At 45.5% G+C, this 21,832-nt stretch overlaps 1 protein-coding gene across 1 annotated transcript in view; it reads right to left on the bottom strand.

The window, feature by feature from the left end:
* Positions 1-8,634: 8,634 nt before the first annotated feature.
* The window catches only part of LOC147666204 (uncharacterized), an 85,275-nt gene continuing 72,077 nt past the window's right edge, over positions 8,635-21,832 (bottom strand). The window contains exons 3-4 of the mRNA XM_086949214.1: positions 8,845-9,067; positions 8,635-8,741 (exon numbers count right to left, since the gene is read on the bottom strand). Of these exons, the coding sequence (XP_086805340.1) occupies positions 8,635-8,741; positions 8,845-9,067 (330 nt within the window). The remainder of the gene's footprint in view (positions 8,742-8,844; positions 9,068-21,832) is intronic.

The following is a 21,832-nucleotide window of genomic DNA, read 5'->3' as shown; positions in this document are numbered from 1 at the left end:
GCTATGGGAACGGCTAACTTTAATATTTTTGGGGACCTAAACCGTCATTTTGATCTTACCCAGACCCCGACTATTAGTAGCCTGCTCGCTGACCTAGGTGCATTCCAACTCCACCAGGTGGTCGCCAGCTCCACTCATGTGGGTGGCCACCTTCTGGACCCTATATTTACTAACATTGAAGCGGCAGTGGCTCAGAAACCGATTCCTGTGGCCTGGTCGGACCATCTGCTGGTGGAATTATCCCTTCCAGTCTGTACAGTCTGGCTACGACCGTTTCTGTAATTGGATCACACAGGCGCTTGACTCCCTTGTCCCAGCAACCTGGAGCAAAAGCTGCGCACATGAACCCAGTCCCTGGTTCAACGATGCCCTGATAATACTAAAGAAATCTTGCAAAAAAATAGAAAGAGACTGGAGGAAAGATTATGACCCACTGAAGAAAGCGCGGTACTTGGCTGAAGTTAAAATCTATAATAGAGCCATCTGTAGGACTCGGGCAGCGTTCTATGCTAATGAGATCAAACATAGTTCCAACCCTACTAAATTCATCTTTAAGGTCCTTAAAGATCTTAGTACCAAGAGAGCCCCACTGCCTGCCATTTCCTCTGAATTTCACTGTGAAGAACTTGCCGCCTTCTTCCTGGAAAAGGTTTGCGCCATCTATCATACCTTTCCTGGCGTAAGGTCTTCTAGTGAGCGGACTGCTCCTAGCCCTAGTACTAACACTGGCCTTACCATTCTTCCAGGGATTTCTGAGGAGGAATTTGATAAATCATCTGCTAAAGTTAAGTCAGGCTCTCTTGCCGATTCGCTCAGACCTGCACAGATTAGAGACTCTTCTCTGCTGGTTCTGCCTCCTTTACGTCAGCTAATAAATGCCTCATTTGCGTCTGCCACAGTACCAACTAAATGGAAACAAGCCTGTGTGACCCCTATCCTGAAGAAATCTACCCTGGACCCGAGTAAGCCCGAAAACTATCGACCGATCTCCCTCCTCCCCTGGGTTGCTAAGGTCGCCGAAGCTCACGCTAACGGGGTCCTTACCAAACACCTTCAGACTAATAACATTCTGGATGCTACCCTAAATGGGTTTCGGGCGGGCCACAGTACTGAGACCGCCCTCCTTGCGATGACAGAACATCTGCGTTCCATGCTTGATTCGGGTCAAACGGCGGCACTGGTCCTTTTGGATCTCAGTGCCGCCTTTGACACGGTCTCGCATGAGGTCTTGCTTCATCGCCTGGAGGAGGCAGGTGTCTCTGACCTAGCCCTTGAGTGGTTTAGATCGTTCCTTACTGGAAGATCTTTTCAGGTCTCTACCCCTCCCTTTCAATCCCAAACCTATCCTATTGAACAGGGAGTCCCTCAGGGCTCGGCGCGAAGCCCCACCCTGTTCAATCTCTATGTGCAACCGCTGGCTGCGGTCGCCAAGCAATGGGGCATGGTTATGGTCTCATATGCTGACGACACACAGCTAGCGGTTGCCCTCTCGGAGAGCCCAAGCCAGGAGGCCTCCAGGTTCAAGGAGGGTTTGGCCGCAGTGGCAGGTTGGATGATAGCAGATTATTTACAGCTGAATGACAATAAAACGGAAGTCCTGATAGTCGGCAAGAACAGTGAACTGTGGGGGGACCCATGGTGGCCAACGATCTTAGGCAAGACACCTATACCTATAACTGAGGTAAAAAACGTAGGGGTCTGGATAGACCTATTTTAAAATTCTTTGATGCTCCTACCAGGCAGATGATAATTCAGGCTATTATTTTGCCCCGTCTGGATTATGCTAGTTCCCTTCTTCTGGGGGCAAATCAAGCCAAAGTCATCCGGATGCAGCGCATTCAGAATGCAGCTGCCAGGGCCTTAGTGGGCCTTTCGAGGTTTTGCTCGGCCAAGGAGACCACCCGGAAGCTGCACTGGCTTCCAATGGCTCAAAGGATACAATTTAAGACGCTGTGTCTTTCCTTTAAAATTCTAAAACAGGCCACCCCCACTATTCTGGAGAACCTGTTGACCCTTATGTTCCATCCCGTAGCCTGCGGCCTGAGGGGCAGGGCCTGGTCACTGTGCCCCGTTTTAAACGTTGTAGAGCTGGAGGCCGCTCTTTCCGCTATCTGGCGGCAAAATTGTGGAACTTGTTGCCGACCCACATCCGAGCGCTCAATGACCTTCTTTCATTTAGGAAGGCGATTAAGACCTATCTGTACCAACGCAGGATATAACTGTTTTACTCCGCTCCTGCTGCTCGCTACCTTCTGATGGCCGCTTCGTCTTCTCTGCTAAAGCGCCGTGACGCCCCTTTGCTGGGGCAGCTGTGCGCTATAGAAATTGATCTAACATAACATAACATAACATAGGCTAATCAAAGCACTATGTCACACTGGAATCTAGGAGTTTCCTGATTAGACAGCACATCTGAATGAATGGTAGGTTTAGGCAGTGACAACCACTTCTGTATTAGGACTAGGAAATGTCATGTGTGTTGCTGTCTTAAGGAAACATTAATCAATTTGATGTACAGTTGTGCAATCTCTTCACACAGGAAATTCTTGTTTGACAGACCAGATGTGAAAGTTTAGAAGGGAGTTCAGCTAGTGCCCAAATAACCTTTTGGCCTCGCAGCACTGACAGCAAAGTAGTGTTGATAACACCTTTCATATGAACTCCTCACACACAACACTGCAGTATCACATAGGGTCCACCATATCCCCTCTATTATTCAACTTTTACCTAAAATCTTTACCAAACCTGATTAAATAACCTCACTGTATCAGCTCTGTAGATGACAACTAATAATTTTTAAAATGGATGGTCTGGAAGACCTCTACAATTTAAAACATGATGACTGCCTTTGGGCCACAAACTAATTGATGATGAATAACCAAAGCTAAATACCGCAAAGCTAGAAGTATGATCTGCAGACAGTGATAAAAAAACTGTTTACTGCCATATGGCCAAAGGAGCATGAGGTCCCTGCAACAATATTAAGAGAAGCCAGAAACATTGGGATAACCATTGAAAACTGTGGGCCATATGAAGGCAGCTAAATACCGGTCGGTAACGGCCGAAAATTTCCCGTTACCAACCGGTATTTAGCCCTTTGCAATGTAGGAGGCTGGATATAAGGATTCGGGAATTTACTGATTCGTTATTTTAAGGAATCGGTAAAATACTGATTCCTTAATTTAAGGAATCAGTAAATTACCGAATGCTTAAATCCTATGGAGGGAGCACTCAAGTGAGTGCATTTTTGCTTTAAGGATTTGTTATTTACCACCAACTACAAGTTGGTGGTAAATACCGAATACCTTTAAAAAAGCAATTATTTGCATTTTTAAAAGTGCCATGTGGCAGACATGCATGCCCTTAGCGCATGTATGTGCACCACATGCGCACAAATGCACGATTCAGGGGTGCAACAGGGTGTCAATGTGACACCCTGCCACCCTTGAATATGCTCCCCCTATTACTGATTCGATATTTACCGAATTGGTAATAGTGAATGGCTTCCCATTCATTCCTATGGCCTTAAGGCCCATAGGAATGAATGGGAAGGTATTCCTTATTACCGAATAGGTAAATACCAAATCGGTAATAACAAATGTTACCGAATCGGTAAAATGTACTGATTTTTTACCTACATTCTATTTACCGTTCAAATCCCAGATGGAGGACACAAGAAGAAAGGGTGTGTTAATGGCTCTAACAATGAAAAATCTTGCCAACAAACTAACTGGGCCGACTCTGACTCCTCTACTAAAGGTAGTCTAGGCCAAACTACTGCCTTCAATTGCATATAGTAGCGAAGCCATGCAGGGCAGAGATGCAAAGGAATTGGACAACACACAGGTTAAAGCCTACAGACAAATGCTCTGCCTTGCGAATTACACCTCCCCAGCCCAAATAAGGCTGGAGTTTGGGCTTCTACGACAAGATCTTGAAAGGTATGGGGTATATATCATCTGCTGGTTCAAGATCAAAAGCGCCCCCACTCACTTGCTTAACCATCTGCTGTGGCATGATGTACAGCACAGGGAGATTTCCCAAGCCAGAGATTATCTCCATATAGCCCTGGAACGTACCGAACTCACGGGACTATGGGATGCCCAAATTGGCTATCATAACTTCAAAAACTGGTCTGGAAGACCATCAAACAAATCTCATTGGTGGAAGATAAGGCAACCTTTTCAAACAGAGCTCATGCATGGATGACTCTCAACACATATAAAGCATTCGGTCCTCAAACATACTTCAATCAGGGGTACCCTAAGGCAATAAAAATGAGATTTATGAGGCACAGACTGGGAATTCTGCCTTGTGCTCAGCACCTTCCACCATGGCAAAGGCAAGCATCACAAAACACCTGCAGTCTGTGCAATGCTAAATCAGGCGACATACTACATTTAATCTGCCTATTCAAAGGAATGCTTCAAGCACGGTGCAATTTTCTAAAAAAACTATTCAATCAAAAAGGCATTCGCACCAGGAGGCAAGCTGTGTTAGCCTGTCTAAATCCAGAAAATATCCAGCTAAATTGTCGTCTAGTAAAATTTCTAACGATAGCCGAACAAAAACTGCTTAAGAGCACGTAAGACAAACAAGGCTTAGCCTTCTCATTCTACCTATCTCTGGGAATATGCCCCAAAAAAGACCATCCTCTCGGATTCATCTCTAATCGCACTGGGACCATGTATGCTGTATGTAAACGCATTTCAAATTAAACTATTATTAAGATCTGGGTTCTGGCCGATGTGCTATGATGCTAAAGCCACTACGGGTTACCTCTAAAGAACATACAATAATTTTAAGACCAACTGTACAGAACCTTTTTTTGTATAAGACTTTTAATCGTAGGACCTTTTGTACAAACCTAGAAATGCTCCGACAAATGTTAAAAATGCTAAGGGCTTTAGAGCCGGACTGAGATGCTCATAATTTTACCTTTTATATCTTTTACTTTGTATATTTGACCTGGTTTTACTGTAAGCAATGGTTTTAATTAACTATTCAAATAAACTTAAACTTAAACTTAAACTTAAACTTAAACCGATTCTTAAATACCGAATCGGTAATATTCGATATTTAGGAATCAGTAAATAGAGATTACCTACATCTGGCCCTAAGTGCCTTCTATGCAATGAAACACCAAAATGCATCATCCCATGCACTGGATGCCAACAGAAACTACAAGCCATTGTCGCACTTGTACTCTCCAAGGTTGACTATGCAACACCCTATACCATGGCGCACCTGCATTCATCATACACAAAATACAACTCATTCAAAGACTTTTTCTCCCCCATCACCCATGAGAACACATGAATCCAGAACACATGAATCCAGTCTCACAATCACTCCTCTGGCTACCTATAGCAAGAAGAGCAATGTTCAAGGGAGTATGCGTTGTTCACTGAGCGTTCCTAGGTAAGGACTGCTATAGCTACGCCCTGAATACGACCAAAACAAAGAAATCAGGATGCAACGCTCCAGTCTTGTACCACAACCACCTTAGTATAAGAAATCCGTAGGAGGCACTGCTTTCTCAGTACATGCCACCAAGCTCTCAAACACGCTACTGGCCAGCATTCCAGAAATCCAGGAGCAAAGACAGTTGAAAACATGGCTGTTTCCAAGACAACTACACCACCACACAACTCGGCAACCAAACCTGGAAAAACAGTCGCACTCTCAAGCTCAATCTTTTGCTTAAAATCCACAGACTGGAAGGAACCCAACTAGCAAACTACTGTAATAGGCATGTAAGTTAAGGAGAGTTGACCTATGCTTCTCCAGGGTATTATAAAGTTAAGTAACTCTCAACAGTCAGCAACCAACTGTAACATAGACCTCTTACATTCAATTGAGGCACGTATGCTAGGAGGGTTGTCCATCACCAGTTCTGAGCAGCGAATAAACCAGCCATCACTAAATGAACAGGCATGAAATAATTGAAGAGATATATGGGTTAATTGAAGGACTTTAATCTAATCCACGACTGCGGGTCCCAAATATCTATACATTATGGCTGCTTCTTTACATCTCACAGTGACTTTTAGATGTGAAATGATAGTAATAATACACAGACATACAGACATCTCCACTTCACTCTCACTCCATCAATGCCAGCTCTGACTCAGAACTAAACACTGGGGCATATTAACTTAGATTTTGCTTTGTTGTTACATCACCTTTTTGGAAACAGCTAATGTGCAAAATCATTTTCGGTATTTACTAAAACATACAAAGCTACTATGAGTAGTTTACTAAATACTTTGGGCCTCATTACGATGGCAGGCGGACAGGGCATACCCGTCTCATCCGGGGTAACAAATGCAAAAACAACAATTGATGGACAGAATGCAGAGCAATGTCATACATTCATCCCAGTACAGAGATCTGGGCCTAAATCTATCGTTTTTTTGCTTACCATGCCATTCCAGTTTGAACCCAGCCATATGCAGATCAGCCTTGATCCTGTGCCTCATGGGAACAGTCCAGCCCAAACTGCCAAGCCAGGTCCTTCCTGGACTGGAAACAAGAATCCTAGGGCCAGTTTCGGGGTTTCACCCCTCTTCAGCCAGGATCGCTTGATTCCAGTGGCATGTAGAGCATGGGACCCTCGTCTGGGCATACCCGTTCAACACGGGGTAACAAATGCAAAAACAACAGTTGATGGACAGAATGCAGAGCAATGTCATACATTCACCCCAGTACAGAGATTTGGGCCAAAATCCATCTTTTTTTGCACACTATGCTATTCCAGTTTGAACCCAGCCATATGCAAATCAGTCGTGACCCTGTGCCTCATGGGAACAATCCAGCCCGAACTGCCAAGCCAGGTCCTCCCCGGACCGTAAACAAGCATCCTGGGATCAGTTTTTGGGTTTTACCATTCATCAGCCAGGCTAGCTTGAATCCAGTGGCACAGTTGGCATTTTTCTTTTTTCTTTTTGTATTTTGCAGAATGATGATGGATTCAACCCAGATCTGTGACTGGGGGTGATTGTTTGCAAAGTGTCAGAGCTCCATCCATCATCTCTTTGTGATTGCAAGCTTTCAGAGAACCAATATTGCATTTAGTAGATTTTTTGGGTGGGGTCAGGAGAGGGTGATTTTCTGGTTGTGGGCATGGGCAATGAATTCTGCTCTAACAGTGGAGTTGTGAAAAACCTGGCAAAGCGCATGGACTCGCACGGCTCCCCAATGTTAAATCGGTGAGCAAGAGTGAGAAAAATCAATCATATGCTATACCACCTCCCGGTGTAATTTCTCAATGCAGCGCAGTCGTAGCTGTTGGCTACCGCTAGCATTGAGAAACCTGCCGCTCGCGTTGAGGAAGCTGCCACTCGAGTAGAACATCTACTTGAGCAGAAAAAAGCCCTCCTATGGTGCGTGATTTGCCTTTTGAGCTGATGTTAAAGTATGGGACAAACTCCCTGCACAAAAAATAAGCAAGACTTACAGCACTCCTCCACTCATGGAACTCCACGGAGCGCTGTGAAGTTTTTACGGCACTTTCCAGAGTTCCGTATACCAGAACTCCACCCAGGCCTAGTGGTGAAGCATCACAGGTGACCTCAACTTGAGCTTAGGTCCCGGTCTATTCCACCTATGGATGCCATATTGTTTCCTGGTGCTTTTTGACCTAAAAAATTAATTTAAAAATGTATATTTCCATTGTAATCATTTTTGTGTCATTTTACTCAATACATTTTTCTTACTTTTTAGAATTTAGTTGTGAGTTGGTTTTTGTTTGTTTTGACTTTGTAACCTTGTTGTTACTGCTACCTAATTTTCATATTTCTTCTACATTTAGCCTGGCTTCTCTGTGCCATAACGTGAGGGGGTGAGACCAGGATTATTTAGTATACCCTGACCTGACAAGACTGTGAACTTCTTACTCAGATAAAACTCACCCCCCCCCCCCATCTAATAACCCACGTCCTTAAGCTAATCATCCAATTTTGAGCTGTCTTTCTTGGAGGATGTTCCCTTGGTAGGGACCCCTTTGTTTCCAGGATTGGTTTGCTGTGCTAAGTCAAACCACAGTGGAGGCATAGCCCCTAATCTATTTACAGTATACAATCTGCCAACATGTGCAAAAGTACTTCCTCTGCCATGAAAAGAGGGACAGACTTCAAAAGAAGTGTATGTTCCTTTCATAAAGTGATAGGAACGACCCTCCCCAACACATATTATACTATGTATTTGGGCACTACAAATGTATGTAGAGAGGTGTATTGCCAGCATCATGTAGGCTCAAGAGCCAGGCAGGGGTCGCACCCTCCTGCTCAGTGCAGGAAGCTCCTCTACATTTGTTAAAATTAAATGAACTAAAGAGGTAACAATAGCCCCCTGTATGAAGAAAGGAAGATTTCCTGCAGCATCTTCAGCTGATAGTAGTCACTCCCAGACTGTCACAGCAGGCCACCTCAGGGTCCCTCCAGAGGGTTGGATGCAGTTTGTCTGCCAGACATTGCACACTGTCTGGTATGCACCAGGGCTCCAACCAAGCCTTAAATCTATGCTCTTCCTGGACAGCCTATGCATGTTTCTCCATGCAGTATGAAAACTGAAAACAAAAACAATATGAATACCATGGGTTTGTTATTATGAGGCATTATTTACATGACTTCATCACTGGCTGCTACTCACTGCTGACTGTTCCTCACGCCCTTTTCTCACATTCTCATATTGGGTGTCAGCTTCTTTGATAACGCTGGGATTCTGGTACACAGTTTCATCTGAGACAAAGAGTGATGAAAGCATTAGTGTTGTGTCACATATGCAGAGTATATAGTATGTAAATACAGAGAGATAAATTAATGGCCATGTAATTGACTTTACCTTTGTTTGTGTCCTTCAGTTTCAAACGTCTCTCATAATGAACCACAATCACAATCACTGCCACAATGACTGCAGCACCAAGGAGGACTCCACAGGCCACGCCCAGGGTGGCCTGCCAGTCGGAGGTGGGGCTAGGGCTGCCTGGAGGAGGAAGCAGAATGAAAGCAGCCAATATCAAAAGTATTGCAATCACATCATAAATACCCTGGATAGATTTGGCCCTCTGAAAAAAATAAAGAATAAGAGGAAACCATCAGCTCCCTGGTTTAATGAGGAGCTGAAATCCCTACGCAATGTACGCCGACAGGCAGAAAGGAAATGGCGTAGATGCTATTCAGAGCCGGATAAAAAACTGCTGAAAGTGGAACAGGCAAAATATAAAGGATCTATTGCCAAAGCTAAGGCACTCTTCTATGCCACTACTATTCTTCAGTCCCCTAACAGTACCAAAACCCTTTTTAATATCATAAGGGATCTCTCACACCCCACCTGTATGAGTAATAAGGTGGTTGCAACTCAAGAACTATGTGATGAGATTGCGATCTATTTTGAGGAAAAGATTGCTAAAATTGTGGGGGGGCTGAAGGAGGAAAGGGCTAGCTGCAAAGATGCAGTGGCACAGATAGAAGAAGAGGAACCTCTACCAATACTGTCATCATTGGAAAAATTCACCCCTCTTACAGAGGAGCTCTTTTTTAGTCTGGCCCATAATGTGTCATCAGGGTCGGCTTTAGACCCCCTTCCGCATAGGATCGGGAAGGAATATGGGCCAGAGCTGTTTCCCTGGATGCATCAGATCTGTCACCAATCTCTTGAGGAAGGCACAGTGCCGGAAGCATGGAAGCAGGCAGTGGTTACCCCCCTGCTTAAAAAGCCTTCGCTGGACCCTACTATTCACTTCAGGCCCATATCCCTCCTACCCTACCCGATAATAATCGTGGAAAAGGTGGTCAGTAGGTCCCTGTCAGGATATCTGGAAGACAACTGCCTATTGGACAAGGACCAATTTGGCTTCCGCCCAAGCCATGGAACAGAAACTGCATTGGCATCCATGCTGGACACCCTTCGAATGCGAGCCGACAATGGCAAATCCTCAGTCTTGGTGCTGTTGGACATGTCGGCCGCATTCGACACGGTTAGGCATGCAGTTCTGCTAAGTAGGCTGGAAAAACTGGGCGTGAAGGGCAAGGCCCTGAGGTGGATACAATCCTACCTGACAGGTAGACAACAGGTGGTGACCCTAGCACCCTTTTCATCTCCCAAGTCCCTGGTCTGTCATGGAGTACCTCAGGGCTCCTCGATCAGCCCTATTCTTTTTAATCTCTATCTGCAACCTCTGATCCCCATGATTAAATCCTATGGAATAGATTTGATAAATTACGCCGACGACACCCAACTGGTGTTCTCCTTAGAAGGAAGACAGGCGGTGACCATGGAGACCTTTCAGAACTGCATGAGCAGGGTCTCCAGGTGGCTGAAAATAAACTCCCTCCAATTTAAAGAGGGGAAGACGGAGGTAGTCTACTGCTCGTCAGCTAAACTTAGTCAGCAACCTTCCTATGAGATCATGCTTGCGCCGGGAGCTGATCCTTGCATCCCAGTTAAGACCGTGCGCAATTTAGGGGTACTGTTTGATGCGGATCTCCAAATGACCTCTCAGACAAATAAAACCATCAGTGTCTGCTTTGGATTGCTGAAAGCGCTCAGACAGATTTTGCCCCTTCTGCCTGATGAGTCTAGACTGCTAGTGGTTAGGAGTGTGATCCTGGCTAGACTGGACTACTGTAACTCTCTATATTTAGGGGCCCCCTTATACATCTTACAGGGGCTCCAGAGGGTCCAGTCTATAGCGGCCAAGCTGGCACTTAAAAGACCTCGCAGTTCTTCCACTACGTTGGCGCTCAGAGACCTACACTGGCTGCCAATCGGGAGTAGAGTCGCTTTTAAGTCCCTATGTATTGTGTACAGAGCCCTGCACAACACGGGACCTATCCCTCTACAGGAAAGGCTCTCCTGGTATAAGCCTACCAGGTCCCTGCGCTCCTCTAGCCTGGGTTTGGCAGCAACTACCAGGATCAGGAGATCGAGGATGGGAGGCAGAGCCTTCTGCACTTCTGCATCTAGGCTGTGGAACGAGCTTCCCAAGAACATCAGGCAAATTGACACCCTGTTGTGATTCAGAAAGAGCCTGAAAAAATGGCTGTTCGCCAAAGTCTAATCCCCTTGATTCCATCTAATAGTTCCGGCGGCTGTTTTATATGACATGACAGCTAGTGTATTATTGTTCCATCTGACTACTTTCCTGTTTGGGCGCCAGGATACCCGTAGGGTGACAGTTGCGCGTTATAAATAATAAATACAATACAATACAATACAGTGAGTGTCTGGATTATATACACTTTGTTTAAGAACATGCAGTGGGGTTGTAACAATTTTGAGAGTGGAGGTGCTGGCCAATAATGTCATTTCAGTAGGTTCTAGGGCTTGATTGCGAGTTTGACGGTGCGGGAGCAGGGCAACACCTCACTGCACCCCACTGCCAAATGCAACTGCCGGTCAGCTGCCAGATTACAGATTTCATTGTAGTCAGGCTGGTGGTCCTTTGGTGCTTTTCAAAAATGCACCGCAATGGGAATGTCAAAGCCTGTTCCTTCAGGGCATGGACTGTGAAGTCCATGCCTTGCAGGAAGGGGGTGAAAGCACACAGCAGGGCACAGCATGTGCCCCCTGCATGCATCCCTAGTGCCTGAGGCATCAGGAGGTCGTGGAGGGCCCCCTTTGTTCCCTCACCACCACCCTTTCTAATGCGGTCTCACCACTGTGATTAGGGTCACAGTGAGGAAACTTGTAATATGCTTGGCAGGACGCAGCCGCACCGCTAAGCATATTATTCCTACCTCAAGACTGCCGCACCAGCACCAGGGATCGTGGATTCCTGGCAGCTGCGCGAATCTCTGATGGTCCGACTGCTGTACTCATAATAAGGCGGTTAGACTACTGGTGCGGCGGTCCCTGATTTCCATAGCACCTCCACCGCAAGTTTGCCGGTCTTATGCACTGCTAAACTCATAATTAGGCCCTTAGGGGTTGTGATAGAAAAGGGTGTGTTCTAAAGGGACACGCATGAGCAAGAGAATATGGGTATTGCGAAGATTTGAGTTGCACATTTTGAAATACATTTTCATACATATATGACTTAATTGTGTAGTAAAGTCTTTCTGCATGTAAAATACCAGAAGCATTCAACTTAATTTTGATATGGGAAGAGTTAGGTCTTAATCTCAACACCATAGATTTTTTGCAACCATCCTGTGGTCACCTATGTTGCAGCTGATCTATCTCACATTATTTCAATCAGGGATTTAACCATTACATTATTAATTGCAGTATGGTGTTCTTACAACATCTCTACAGTGTCCTCTCAACCGCCTGACTTAACCACTATTTCCATGGTACCCTTAACTAACCAAATTATCCTCTCTGCCTGCCCATTATCCTAGGAAATTTGTATGTCTAATTCCCCATTGTTCCAAAATGTTCTTCATTCTGAAAGAGGACTACACAAGACAAAATCCTTTCCCTACTGACAATTGCCCTCAATGCCCCAATGGTAGAGTGGATGGTCACATTACTCATTAATAATATTTCTACCAATGTAGATTGCAGATCAACAGCCACGGCTGCATATCTTGCAAGATCTACTGAGAACCAAAAAAAGGTCAACAAAATTGAGACAGATTTTGTTTCATGACAATTGTGGATCATCTATATATTGGTTAAGATTTACAGTACCCGGGGGCGTGGCCAGCAGCATGGCCGAGTGAGTCGCGCTTTCGCAGAGCTCCGGCTGAAAGCCTAATCCGACGCTGATTCCGGTTACCCGCAGGCCCGGAGACTACTGTAAATACCTGCAGGCATGCTTGACTGATGCCTAAAGTTGGGGAAAGAGGCACATAATTCGCCTGGGCGAGCTCTGGAGGCTGATATCCTGACCTGCTCCGAAGCTGAGACAGAGCCCCAAGATGGTGCCACGGAGGAGCTGAGGAGGAGAAGAGCAGTCCCGGGTGATTGAGCCGACGTCTGAGAAGCTGTGGGGGACAAAGCTGGCGAGGTGAGCTGGACCCCCCCCCCGATCACCATTCAAGTCTGCCTGAGCAGAGTGCTGTCCTTGGGGGCCCATTAAAGTAATGGGGTGACCCAAAAAGGTACTGGACCTGGGTTATTTACGATACAGAAAAAATGGTCCAAGACCTCTATATTTCATTGATACCTGAATTAATCAGTACATTTTCAAATCAAAAGTTTGTCATTACAGATCAGCTCAACACAATAAATGTATCTCACTCTACATGACATGAAAACTTCAAAAGCATTCGAAAAAGGCAGCAGCAAAAAGACAAATTATATTCAAACACAAGTAATATTTAATATTACCAGGTCAGCAAATTAATCATTTTAAACATTGTTTATATAAATAGCAGTGGTTGCCCCAATTCGAGCGTGCAGATAGAAAAGCTCTAGGTGAAAAGGTGTGTGAAAGATTAAGACGGAAAAGGAATTCACAGAAAATATTTGTGACATAAAATAATCATAACTGTTTACTATACACCATACGAAGAAATTAATTAATCGTAGTGTACAACCTGGCCTAATTCAAAAATAAATTGGCTCAAATGTTTTTCTTTAAATGTTCATGACTCCTCAGTGTCAACACTAAGGTCTGCACATCAATATACAGAGTCAAAATGGTCCAGGTATTTATTACTAAGGGCGTCTTACTAAGCGACGATCTTAGCCCTCCGCCTGCGCCAAGTAATCTCTGGCCTGGTACACCAGGACCAGATAGGATTCCTGCCAGAAAGGGCGACTAGACAGAATTTACGACAGACTCATAACTGGCTCATGGAGATACAGGGATGGGAAGATCCACACATGTTCCTCTCCCTCAACGCTGAAAAAGCCTTCGACGCTGTATACTGGCCCTTCCTGGAGGCAACCCTGACCAAATTTGGCATCAGTCCTAACTTTAGGAAATCGGTGGGACTCCTCTATGCAGACCCCAGAGCTCGGGTTAAGGTGAATGGGATACTGTCTGACGACTTTCCCATCCATAGGGGGACCCGACAGGGCTGTCCTCCACCCCACTATTATTCGCCCTCACCATCGAAATAGTGGCCTGTGAGGTCCGGCAGTTAAAGGAGATACGGGGATTTCAAATATCGCAGACTGACACACTGGAAGAAAAGATCTTGCTCTATGCGGATGCTATTCTGCTGTATGTTGCTCAGCCGGCCACTATGATCCCCTCACTGTTCAGGCTCCTGGGCAGATATGGCTCCTTTTCGGGGTACATGGTAAATTGGCATAAATCGATCCTGTACAGCCCACGGCAGGAAGAAACGTGGCCCCCTCTCCCTGGGGCCCTCCAGGTCACACAGACGGGGTTTACATACTTGGGGTATTACCTGACTACAGACAGAAATATCTCCTATCAAAGAAACATCCAGCGAGTTGTTACGAATTTTGCGGACGATGCTCTTAGATGGTAGGCCCTTCCCCTCATGATATTAGGCCGGGCCGCAATGTTCAAAATGATTACGTTGCCTCATTTTTTGTATGTTCTGCAAAATGAATACTTCCCCCTCCCTAGACAGACATTTAAGGTGATAAATGCGGAACTGAGCTCTCTGCTGTGGCTGGGAAAGCAACCGAGGATAGCCCTGGACATGCTTCCGAGAAACCAGTACAATGGAGGGACCTCTTTACCAGATATTGAGGCATACTATTGCGCTGAGCAGCTGTCGCCAATAAACGAATGGCTCCATGCATCAGTTGATAAGATAACCTCACATACAGGCTAGAAAGGGACACCATGGCGCGCCGCACCAGTTTGCACTATTTGTATGGGGGCACTGGTAGGAGACGATTACTCCTGGCCACACAGATAAACATAGAGGTCTGGGATAGGGAGACAAAGACGATGGGGTGGACGCATAAACCAACAAAGCAGACGCTGATATGGACCTGTTCCTGGCTGAAGGAGCTCCACAAACTCAGGGGTTTTCGAGGATGGGATGACAGCGGAAACTCAACATTGGGGGACCTGGTGGAGAAGGGGGATCTTAAACCTTTTGGGACCCTGGCTGCGGAGTATGGGCTGTGCCCCACTCAGTTTCTTAAATATGCACAACTGCGCCATGCATGGAGGGGTGAGGTTGCGCTCTCCTCTCCCTTGCCAGAATATGCCCCGTTGGAGGGTTGTCTACTGCAAGAACAGATATCCGTTAAGATAGTATCTCTTACTTATAAGATCCTGAATAATAACATGCCAGATAGACTGGGGAAACTGAGAGAAACTTGGGAACAGAACTTGGGCAAGATGGACACAATAGATTGGGAAGCTGCCCTGATGCATCATAGAAAAGTCGTGATTAAATCCCGCCTCCGACTCATTCAATATAAGATACTACACAGGGTATACTATGATAGGGTTACTCTACACTGTATGGGTTGAGCCAGTGACTCCAGTTGTCTCCGATGTGGACACCCGCAGGGGGACTTCTATCATAATATTTGGGACTGCCTATTATCCACACTTACTGGACACAAATACCTGGAGAGATGAGTAAGATGCTTGAGGCAACACTTCCCGTGGAACCAACATTTGTATTACTGGGGTTAACAAATTATGCAGACCTGAGTCGCCCACACATGATCTTTGCAATTTTTGCCCTGGTGGTAGCGAAAAGGGACGTGGCACGGGCATGGGGAGCGTCATCGCCCCCCAAGCAGGAGAATGGAGGAGGGGAATGGATATGTATATGGCGGCGGAAAGGGTCACCTACAAAGCGAGAGTCTGTCCCCGGAAATTCCACAGAGTATGGGGAAAATGGAGAAGGTATCATGGTCTTGATGGAGGTCTGGGACCAGATTGACATGCTGAGAGTCCTGCTGGGTAAGGCTGAGCTCCAAGATGATGGGTGGCAGGTCGTGGGCCCTAGCCCCCAGAGGAGTCAGTGAGAGAATAAAAGAGTACTGCAGAATAATATCTTTTAGGATGAAGCCGAATCTTGAGGAACTGATTGCCACGCTGATGTCACCGTGAGTGGTGGGGGTTCCTGAGTGCATGGATGATTACTTGTGACATGCCAGTTGTGTTTGCATTAGTAAAAAATTCCAATAAAAATATTTGAAAAATAAAGATTTACTGTACCCAAATCAACCTTCAAACTCTTCCCCATTTCCTCATACACCTCACATTTGAGCATCTATTTCTTTGCCTGATTTGCAACCCGCCCAAACCTCCCCTTGAAATTCTTCAAAGTCATGGCCACGCCAAGGTGCTCTTTATGGGCATATGCTTTCAATAAGAAGCTGACACCTAAGGGGAAGATTTTTTCCCCATGAATCATCACAAGTCCATTACTTATTGTTACTGATTCCAAAATGTTGTAACAAGGTTGTGCACGTTCTGAAACAGTAGTATGTCTTCACGACTCTTCCTCTATTAACACATCCACTGCTTTCAAATCATTGCCTCAATTCATAGTTACCATCCAATGCTCCCTGGACACAGTTCTTCCAACTTCCCCATGGTATCACACACATTTGCTACCGCTTCTCCTTTCTGTATCTCAAAAGCACCTCCTGACAGTGAGACAGTCACCAATCTTTATACGGGACCATTTTCTATCCTGCAATAGTAAAATTTCATCTTGGCTGCTTGTCCTCTCAACATCAAAACTTTGAGTATTGGATTATGAACAGTATTTAAAATAACCTTAAACATAGACATTACTCCTGGTCCAGCAATAGCTCCTTTTACATCCTTACACACATTGTTCATCCTCACCCCACACATGGATTTTCCTTCATTAGCAAGTCTCCTTCTCCAAATATATATATATATATATTTTTTATAAAGGGTTATTCCTGAAGTTGATAAGTTGTCTAACCTGACCTGTTGGTAAATATAAGTTTGAGAACTCCTTACCCTCTTTCAACATCAAAACCGTTTTGTTCCTGCTAGGAAGAGGAACAGAGTCTGTTGTAGTGTTATCATTGTCAGACTCCTATTGGATTATTTTGTGATAACTGCAGCATCCATCATAACCAATCCACAAGCATGGATCATTAGGATAACGACTATGGGACACTTAGTAAATCTATAACACACATCATTTAGAAGTAAGTCAATATGTTGTGTAATGGCCGGTTGGACTACATTTCCCAGCATCTACCATGGTCAAGCATTAGCGACCAATACACATATAAGGATGAAGACAACGGGACACATGTTATACCTATGACACACCCTCAACCCGATAAACCAACATTGATCCTATTGAAAGAATATCTTACAAAATATGTATTAGTGTCACCTTAAATTTCAAGTTCTACAATGACAAGGAAAAGACAGGTATTTAGGGCCATTTCAACTTAGTATGAAATAGGCAGGCAAGCTAGGTATCTGAGCAGTCAATGATGATATCAGCGTGTAATTGAATACTGAAAGAGAGGGAATCACCAATGGTGAATGATGAAAACTGAAGGGATCCCAGATGCTGCCACCGAATGGAAGAAGGAGACATTGAACTTGGACTAAGCAACTAGACCAGTGTCTTTGTAAAGCAGGTGGGTGTATGAGACCAAGCACCATATACTTACGCAAAAGATGAACCAACGAATGTGCTCAGGCTGCAGTATGAGCAAAGTGTTAACAAAAAGCAGGAAGATGTTTGCTACTACACATGTCACACCCATGCTACAGGACAAACAAGGTCAGGATGTACCAGTGAAGTGTCCGTGTGCTAGGAATAAACAAAGTTAATCCTTTGCAGCGAGTGTAACCAACTAACATGTAATTTCGAGAAACATTTATAAAGAAGCAAACCAAAATCACATTTACATGAGGTCTCTATCCCTGCAGCTACCTTCCACTCATTGATTAGTGACAGCAGGTGAGAACACAAGGTGACTGACAGAGGTTGAATATTAATGGAATCTGACTAAAGTTTGTACCAATAATTGTTTCCTCTTTTATTATCTTTCTTCAAAAATGCACAAACAGGGAACCTTGGGCATGCCTCAGATTTAACTTTATTTGAGGTGTGTTGAACTTGGCCCTTTTTGCCATGTCATCCCTCAACTTTTTGCCTTCCTCCTGTATTTTTTCTGACCTGTTGTTGGTGGCTTTATGACTCTGGGCACTTTACCACTGCTGATCAGTGCCAAAGTGCAAGTGTTCCCTATTGTAAAATAATGTAATGGATTAGTGATTCTATGATTGGGTATTTGATTTACTTGTCAGACCATAGTACAGTGCACCATGAGTGCCCATGGGCTGTACATAAAATGCTGCTGGTGGGCTTGCAGTACTGATTTTGCCACCCACAGAAGCAGCGTGTAAAATGTGACTCAGGCCTGCCATTGCAGAGCTTGTGTGCAGCCTGGGGCTGCCATGTCGACTTAGCAAGTTCACCCACGTGCCAGTCCCTGCCTAAACCTTTCCTTTTCTACATGTTAGTCACCCCAAAGGTAGGCCCAAGGTACCCCCATGGGCAGGGTGCATTGTATGTAAAAAGTAGGACATGCCCTGATGTGCGTAGCTTCTCCTGATAGTGAATTTCAGCCAATTTAGTTTTTCACTATTGCAAGGCAACCTGTTAGTATGCCAGAACTCAGAATGATAAAATACATATTTTAGTAAAGTTGGTTATAACATTCTGTGTTTGAAAATACCACTTTAGAAAGTAGGTATTTTCTTGCCTAACCATCCAGCCAGCCTCTGCTAGGTTTGTGTACTCCATGTCTGGTTTGTCAGTGACAGGGGCTGGGGTGGTTCCAGGAGACAGGGTGAGTCAGCACTAGTCTGAATTGACCTATCTGTATTTGGAGTGGTGGGAGGAGTAGCACATGAGCCTGAATAGGGCTGTGCCAGCCTTCCACAATGCTGGCACCACCTCCTGCGGTGCATCTGATGACCCTGGCCCACACTGACAAAGGAATATGTTGTGCACTAGCAGAATGCACCCAGAACTGGGGAGAAATATCTTGCAAACACGCATTTTGAAAGCGCGGACAAGCAAAAAATTTTGCAAAGCCGGAGATCGCAGAAATTTTGGCAATACCGCGTGCTCCGCGGAGCACGAAATTCCCAAAACTTTGCAAATTCCGCTAGCAGAACGGAATTTACCGCCCAGGCCTAGTGTGTATCAACATCTTTAAGAGGCATATTTTGTGGATGGCGAGCCACTGGAGGTTCCTGAGGTGGGGGTGATGTGAGTACATTTGGTGAGGTTGAGGATAAGTCTTGCTGCTACGTTCTGAAGTGATTTGAGTCTCTTCAGGAGTTGGGTTGTGATTCCTGCCTAGAGCTTATTGCCGTAGTCCAGCTGACCATTAACCAAGGTTTGAGTGATGGTTTTCCTGGTGTTGAAGGAGAGCTAGCTGTAGATCTTTTGGAGCATGCAGAGGGTGTGGAAGCAAGTGGAGGAGACTACGTTGACCTGGCATTTCATGGTGAGCTGGCTGTTCAGGACGATGCAGAGGTTGCCAGTGTGGTCTGTCCATGTGGGTTTAGGGCTGAGATCGTAGGGTCAACAGCTGTCATTCCATGGAGAGGTGTATTTCTTAAAGATCACCACTTACGTCTTGTCTATGTTAATCTTCAGGCAGTTCATCTTGATCCAGTCAGCAACACTTGTCATGCAGTTGTGAAAGTTGGTCTTAGTGGTGGAGGGGTCTTCTGGGAGCAAGAGGATCGGCAGAGTGTTGTATGTATAAGATATGATGTTGAGGCCATGGGTTCTGATAATGTTAGCTAGGAGCAGCATTTAAGTGTTAAATAGGGTGGGGCTAAGCGATGACCCTTAAGGGATGCCACAGATGCCACTTTTGGGTTCTGAGATGAAGGGTAGTAAGCTGATTCTCTGGGTTCATCCTGTGAGGAATCATGCAATCCATTTGAGGGCCATGGATCCCGATGTGATGGAGTCTCTTGTTGAGTGTGGAGGGATATGGTGCCAAACACTTCTCAGAGTTCAAGGAGGATGAACGCCACTATTTCCCCTCGGTCAAGGAGGGTTCTTATGTCATCAATGGCAGTGATCAGTGTGAGAAGCTGGTTTGGGAGATGTCCAGCAGGTTGATTCTTTCTAGGCGTTCCGTGAGTTGGTTGTTGATATCCTTCTCATGGACGTTGGTGGGAAGGGGAGCAGCGAGATGAAGTGGTAGTTTTTGAGTGGTCGGCGTAGGGTCTCTTGATGGAGGTTCTGGCCTCTTTGTGCTTCCATCTGTCAGGGAATGAGGCCATGGTGATGGAGGCGATGGAAATGGCAGTGAGTTTGCCTCTGTTTTCCCTGCTGCCAAGGTTGAAGAAATTATGGGATCTGAGATCTGTGGGGGCACCAGAGTGGATGGAATTCATGTGGTTGTAGTGTCCTGAGTGGTGAGCTACTCCCATGTGGTGAGCGGGTGGTTGTAGGTGCTGTCTGTCGGTGTGATGATGTTCTTGAGGTTGCTGATCCAGGCAGAGAAATTCTGAACGGCCTGTTTGAAGCTTGTTGCGAAGTTGGGATAGGTGGTGTTGAAAGCATACATTCATTGAGTCTTGGCTACTTTGCCCCAGTTGTGGTGAAATGAGCTTGGGGGCTGGAGGTGGTGAATGGGGGACCTGAGAAGGAGAAGTGGATGATGGCGCAGTCAGTCCAATTGAGTTTGGTGACATGACTGTACATGACTCTGTCACTGACTGTGAGGATCGTGTTGTCGGGCTGAGTGTTAATTCTGTGCTTTGTGTGGAGCCATAGAGGTGGACGTTGAGGTCTTCAAGGACAATGTAGTGCTTGGAGTCAATGGCGAGAGGGTCAATGAATTATGAGATAGCTTTTCAGAAACTGGGGCCTCGTCCTCGGGGTCTTGCCGATTTGTATTTGGATGTGGAGGTGCTCTATTGAAGTAAATCAGGGTTCCCAAGGCCTACATGCTCCGAAGATAACCCACTTACACTCAAGAACTGTTGGCACGGAAACTGTAAAAGGCAAAGAACAAGTTTATTAAAACCCCATGGGGTGGTGGTACACTCAAACAGCACCCTTCGGTAATGCAAGAGGTATCACACCGGACACCGGTGTGACCCCGATTTATATACAGTTTTGGGGCAATAAATGATAGGCGGCACAAGTTAGAACACATTTTAAGGACATATATGGTCATGTTTTGGAATACTGCCAGCTCATTGGAGGGGGCACAACTCCGCTGGTCAGTTTGGTGCACATTCCGGAGGGCTTACTGGTCAGCTAGAACTGCGCATGTACGGCTTGACCAGTACTAAAAATAGCCTGTTGCTGGGCAGACTGGAGTGGTCAGTGGAACGGACAACGGACTAAAGGGCACGCCGGCCACGAGGCCGCTTATGGTCTAAGATGGCCGCCGCAACATTAAAAATGGCGTTTTCACATATAGCCAAGTTAAGGAGGACAACGTGTAGGTTCAGCTAATCGCCAACGCGGCCAGTCCAATTACGACAGACGACCCTTTTAGCGTTTAGCTGAATCTACCTCATAATGAACATAATCAGGCTGTTCGTCCTCGATGTCTATTAACATGATTTGTGTTACCTCTTTATGAAGCATCATTTTGTCATGAGCAAGAGCTCGTCTCGATGGTATGCAAGCTGATAAGCACATAGAACATAAGGCTGGGCCACATTGAATACATAGGCATATGAAAAACATTGCTCCCACAATGATACATAGAATCGTCAACAGTTTCCAGCCCCAGGTAGAAAGCATGGACCAGAACCATCCCAAAAATGTCCAAGTTCCATTGTCCGGGTGTATTTCAGCTGCAATCTTGTGAAGCTTGGAGATGGCATCATAAACAGATGGAGAATTGTCCGGAATATATACACAACAGCTGCTTCCGATAATTCTACATGCCCCCCCACGATCAGCCAAAACGACATCCAACACCATCCTGTTTTTGA

The sequence above is a fragment of the Lissotriton vulgaris genome, unplaced genomic scaffold, assembly GCF_964263255.1.
Source record: "Lissotriton vulgaris unplaced genomic scaffold, aLisVul1.2 SCAFFOLD_3479, whole genome shotgun sequence".
NCBI lineage: Eukaryota > Metazoa > Chordata > Amphibia > Caudata > Salamandridae > Lissotriton > Lissotriton vulgaris.
Note: the sequence above shows the minus strand (reverse complement) of the source record. Positions and strands in the feature narration are given on the sequence as shown.